At 39.0% G+C, this 5,789-nt stretch overlaps 1 protein-coding gene across 1 annotated transcript in view; it reads left to right on the top strand.

Annotated features, from left to right (window-relative positions):
• The window catches only part of LOC132972758 (overexpressed in colon carcinoma 1 protein homolog), a 7,183-nt gene extending 3,299 nt beyond the window's left edge, over positions 1-3,884 (top strand). Inside the window, exons 2-4 of the mRNA XM_061035820.1 lie at positions 620-644; positions 2,691-2,726; positions 3,535-3,884. Coding sequence (XP_060891803.1) covers positions 620-644; positions 2,691-2,726; positions 3,535-3,628 — 155 coding nt within the window. The 3' untranslated portion in view covers positions 3,629-3,884. The remainder of the gene's footprint in view (positions 1-619; positions 645-2,690; positions 2,727-3,534) is intronic.
• Positions 3,885-5,789: the final 1,905 nt, after the last annotated feature.

Genomic DNA, 5,789 nt, shown 5'->3' with positions numbered 1-5,789 from the left:
CATCCACTTATCCCTCTCTCTCATCCCTCCATCTCTTTCGTCTAATTCTAGGCACAGTCTGAGCCGTGATCCGCTCGGGCAGAATTATGCTTGAGACGGAACCCCCATCCTGAGTCTCTGCAGTCAGTCCAACCTCCCAGACTAGCCATCTGACAACATCCTCCTCCAGCATAACTATTACCTTAGCATACAATCTATCATTAAATATCTAAAACTTATTTGGCTGTGGCGAGGTCCTTTCTAGTGAAATAGTTAATTCATGCAACATGTCTTGACACAGAGAGCCATCCGATGTGTGATGAGACAGATAAGTGGAGTTGAAGTTGCAATGTACTATATCGTGACTTTTGTCAACTGTCTTTGTTATGCTTGGGTGTCTTTGGTTAACCTTACCTGGCTGTTGAATGGTGGCCTTTGTAAGATAGTGTGGCGAGGCCAATGGTTGAGAAAACACTTAATAATAAAAATAATAATAGTAATAACTTAGATTTATATAGCGCCTTTCATGAAACCCAAGGACGCTATTACAAAGTTAAACACTTAATCATTGGAGAGGTAACACATTCTCTCCATGCTATTCACACTGAAGGTTGATTCTTATCTTTTCATATGCTTTCAGGGCCAGCAGACGCCTCCAAAGATGTGTAAGTACATCACTTCTTTTCTTTCATTTCACAGTAGGCCTATGCATGTAGTTCATCAGAAATACCACGGGGCCTCACTCATCCAGAACACTCCACCCACACAGTATACACCTGTGATGTGGGAAGGTATTGTTCTGTACATGGCCTTGCAAGGATGTTATACAACTGTTACAATAAAAACATCTCATAATAAAGACCATTAAACCATTATATTGCTGGAAACTACAAAGACTTAACATTGATTATTAGAGCAACAATATGTAACTTTTCCATCTTCAAATAGTAGTTTCAAAGACGATTTAGTAGTACCGTACAATAACTTTCAACAGGCAGAATAGAGTCTCTCTCCCACGTCCACAGATCACCCCGATAGCGCTATGTAAGTTTGGCAGCGGGCGGTCATCATTTTTTCATGTTTAGCAGCTTTAACAGGTGTAAAAAGTCATCTAAGCCAAGTTTGTTTTAAGGTCCAGGCATACAAATAAATAATAAATTAAAACCATCTTATGCAGAAAGGTGTCTCTACAGCGGGCTGTAGATGCTAGCAAAGTCATATTTGGACAAACTCCAGTAATTATATGTACCTTGTCAGTCGACATGGGTCTTTGGCTCGTCTGCTTGTTAAATAAGGTACATTCTGTAAGGGGAGTAGTGGGGCGGGCATACGAGCACAGTGTGTTTTACAACCATGCAGTTACACTCAGAGACCTTCAGTGGGGGCCAATGGGCACCAAACAGAATTCCTACATATTGTTGCTTTAAGTATTACACACATCTTTATCTGCAAAATTTGCTACAGCAGTGCGTCCAATTTGTTTTAAGTTCCATTAAGTTGAAAATGAGAGATATGAACTTTTGTGATGAATGTTGATGGGGTTTTTTTTGCATATCAAAGATGGGTAATCAATCAAAACTCACAGAGAAAGGCACTGTGAATGTAAAAAAAAGATACTTTTGAGCACTGTGTTAACTCCTGTTCTAAGATGAAATACACCACTTATTAAATTTCACTCCCATGTGACACTAATGATGATTTCAGTATTGATTGTGTGTGGTTCAGTTACTGTATGATGGTAAAGTCTGTAGTGATTCATAGTTTAATAAACACTGCTTTTTTTTTTCTCAAAGGTTGCTCATCCCTATCCACCTTTAACACCAGAAACACCAACTCTGCGTTAAAAAAAAAAGAATGAATAGTGTAGATATTTGATCATGAAACAATGTCTTCAATGACTCTACTTTTTTTTAATCACTGTTTTGGTTTAAAAAAAAAAGAAGTGTTTTTCTGTCTACCGACCATTCAGCCAGTGTCAGAGGACAGGCTGTCCTAAACCATCAACAGCTTTACGTCTATCAAATCTATAGGAGGGGCAGCTTTTCCTAGAATAAGTCAGAGCGCATGTGTTTGCGTGTGTGTTTGCGTGTGTGTTTGAGTGCAGTGCTCATATATGTCTGTTTGCCTGTTGATAGCTATCTGCTCCGCCAGCTCAGGACCCATGAGAGCTGACAGCAGCACACTACTGACTCACTGAAGCTAATCACTGCTTCCTAGGACTCTACGACACAGCATAATACACACACACACACACACACACACACACACACACACACACACACACACACACAGATCACTGTTAGTGAAACACAAAATTAAAGGAATAACACAATAACACACTCGAAAGCAAAACTACAAATTAGATGAGGCAGCTTTATGTCAGCACCCGAAAAACAAACAAACAACAACATGAAAAAAGAAGACGTGGTCATTGGAAACTGGTATTCCAGTCTCCTGGTTCCAAACCTGAAACAAAAACAGACGAGTCAGTCTGATTAGTTGTTCATAACTCCTGCAGAGAGAATTAGTAATGTTCCCTACGGGGCTAAAGCTGCATAGGTCACATTTTTTGCAGCTACCTGATTGCTCTTCCACAGTCGAGTGTTTCCTATGTCTCATTAGTTTTGTCTTTTTTTTAATTTTTTTTACAAGTTTTGATGTCTCCTGTGCTCCTAAGAGCTGACCTGACCTGTGCTTCTTCTCTCAATCAGGACAGAAGATCTCACGGTAGACGATGAGAAAAGAAGGTATTTCGCTAATATTTTCTAAAATGCCCAAAATTGGATTGACAATATGGTTTATTCTGATGTGATATGCTTTTATGTATTTATCTTTGACGGAAGACACTTTTAAATGTCTCATAAGTAAAAGCAGAGCCATAAATAGAAAGGTTCCCCTGCCATGACTATTAACTGTCATAAGGTGACACATCAGACATCAGTTATGTATATATTTTATTCATGCATGCTGAAGTTTAAATCTATGCAGAAATAGGAGAGATAAAATGTCAACACCATTAATATCAATATTCATTTAAATAATATCATTATGTTTTTATTTACACTTTAGTCAACCAGGTAGGTGCCATATGGACTTTTGGGGGGGTGGGGGGGCTCACCAAGATCCCATGTTTTTTACATTGGGAGATGCCATAACTATATCTGCATGCATCAAACATATCAAATGAATCCTGTAATGGGTTGGAGTGTCTCTGTTGGCCCTTGGCCTGGTCCATAGCTAATAGACAAAACCTTCAGCTGTATACAGAAATCACATAAAAAAAAAAACACAAACTATCAGAATATTAAACCTGTTTTAAAATATCTGATTTAACAAAAAATACTGTTCATCAATCACATGCATAACAACTAAACATATAGCCTATCATGCCCAGGTGCTGTATCTTTCAATAACATTAAGACCAATAGAGTAGCTAATGTCTTTGTTAAAAAGAGACACTGTATTGAATGAGAATCACTACAAGGTCATTTCAGTTTTTCAACATTTGATTTTTTTTGGTCTATTAATCAGTACAGTGTTCTCCTCTTCCCTCAGGAACTATGGCGGCGTATATGTAGGTCTACCTGCGGACCTGACTACCGTGGCTGCCAGTCAGTCTAAGTCTACACATAAAGGTAAACACCTATAAATAACCACAGCACTGCAAGTCCTGTATTCTAGAAAATGAGCATGTAGAAGTGAAGCAAGCAGCAGAGGTCACGGAGAGAAATGATCCCAAGTGACTGAGCCACCACCACTTCATGAAACCACATGGCTGCCTGCAGCATTTTATGTTTAATTTGACCTTTATTTTGACTGAATCTTAATGAGAAACATCCTCTTCACCGTTACAGTTTGGTTGCTTATATTTGGTTGGCAGCATTTCATTAAAAAGTACAAGAAAATATACATGGACCTTACTATTTCTATGATTTATCAAGTGTTACTCCACAGTTATGTGACCTGTATTAAGAAATTATGAAAACATTTAACCCTGCGGTTGTCATTTTCAATCCTAAAACCTTTGCTATCATTATGTGTGTCCTTGTGAGTATCGAGGTTAAATACATCAATGAGTAAATTGCACTGCACTACCTGCACTTCACCTTGCCTTGGGTATTTTTGAGGCAAAAACACAAGACCTAGAAATCTGTCAAATGAATATAAAATATCCGATTAAGATTCAGCACTCATTCTCTTTTTCCCTTTGTTGTAGACTAACAGGAACTGTAAGGAACCACAGGTACTTGTGGTTTCATTTTCAAAAAGTCTTACTTTTCATTTTTTCACTTTAACTGTTTGGTTCTTTGTCAAATGACTCACATGAAGGCTAAATACACTGTTTTTGTTGCCACAGGATCCTGCGTATTCATTCATCCAGAGACACTCACATCACTTAATACAGTCTCGGCCTGTTTGAGCCAGGATGTGGACAGCTTGCCAGAGCACATTAGACGCCCCCTCATGGAGTCACGGGGGGCACAGTGATGCAGGGGTGCGGAGTGGAGGTCTCGAGACAGCATCCATCATCAACCTTAACTTTGCAAAAAAAGCAGATGGGCATGGGAGCGGACAAGCAGCCTCCCTGAGACTGGCAGCAGCTGGCTTTGTGACAGCCATCTTTGCTTCTCTGTCACAGCGCTCGCACGTCCTCTTTCTTTCTCAGGGGGAGACAGCGGAGCCAGTCAACTCAATGAACTGTCTTGGACTTGCGCACATTCCCAACAGCCCCCTGCAAAAATAATCACTGCTCCGTTGTTTCTCTGAGGACGTCATCAATGATTCATTGTATGGCTGAGACAGAAAGTTAGAGAGACAGAGAATAATCTCAGCAGCTAGTTTTCTTTTTATGGATGTCCCCAAATGTCCCTGGATGTGTAAAGCAGTGTGTACCTGGTGTTGCCACTTAACTTGTGCCCCAGACTTGTTATGTAACGTCATCATCATATGACTCATGATACTCTCTCTCGTTCTCTCTTTTGCCCTCCCTCCCTCTCTCTCTCATGCTCTCTCAGCAGCTGCTTGTTTTTCTTTGATTCTAGGGCTTCTGGGTAAATCACACAGCTCCTATAATCTTTCCCAGAAGCAGTTTGTTTATATCTCATTACACAAATGTGATGTCATGTAAAATGTAAACAAAGGAAGTCTATTAACAATGACAGAATCCATGACTATATATTATATCCTCCCTTGTTTTTTTTCCTGTTTTTTTATACAATCGCTTGTCAATGTATGTAGATCTTGTTAGAGTCCATTTTATACAATATATAATCTCACACTTTATTGTGAAGGGTGTTCTTCTCTATGTAATACACATAAGGTAAAGCTAGGGCTAGGTGTTTTTATTTTTTCTAAATTGTCAACATTTCCCATGTTTAGGCTTAGACCACTTGTACTTTGGTGTGACACAAAATTCTCATCACAAGGTCCGATCACTTGGTGCTATATAAGTTTTCTTTTATCCTTTGACCTACTTTAGCTGAGTCTTTCACTTCAACTGAGTCCAGGATGATACAACCTTGGACACATATTTGTTATAAAATTTATGGGTCCTATTTTATTTAAACCTGAAGTTCCCACACAAGAATCAGGAAAGTCTTTTTCCACCCCCCCCTTTTTTTTAAATGTCTTTACTTTCTGTCTTCTCAGGTCCCAAGCTTTTTTTGTTTCAACTGATGATTCGCATCCATGTAGAACGGAGTTGAGACTGAATGAATGAATGAATGAATGAATGAATGAATGAATTTTTATTTGTATAGCGTCAACTCATAACAAGTGTTATCTCAAGACACTTTACAAAAAGCAGGTAA

Source organism: Labrus mixtus, chromosome 4, assembly GCF_963584025.1.
Source record: "Labrus mixtus chromosome 4, fLabMix1.1, whole genome shotgun sequence".
NCBI lineage: Eukaryota > Metazoa > Chordata > Actinopteri > Labriformes > Labridae > Labrus > Labrus mixtus.
This window is presented reverse-complemented; position numbering and strand designations above follow the sequence as displayed.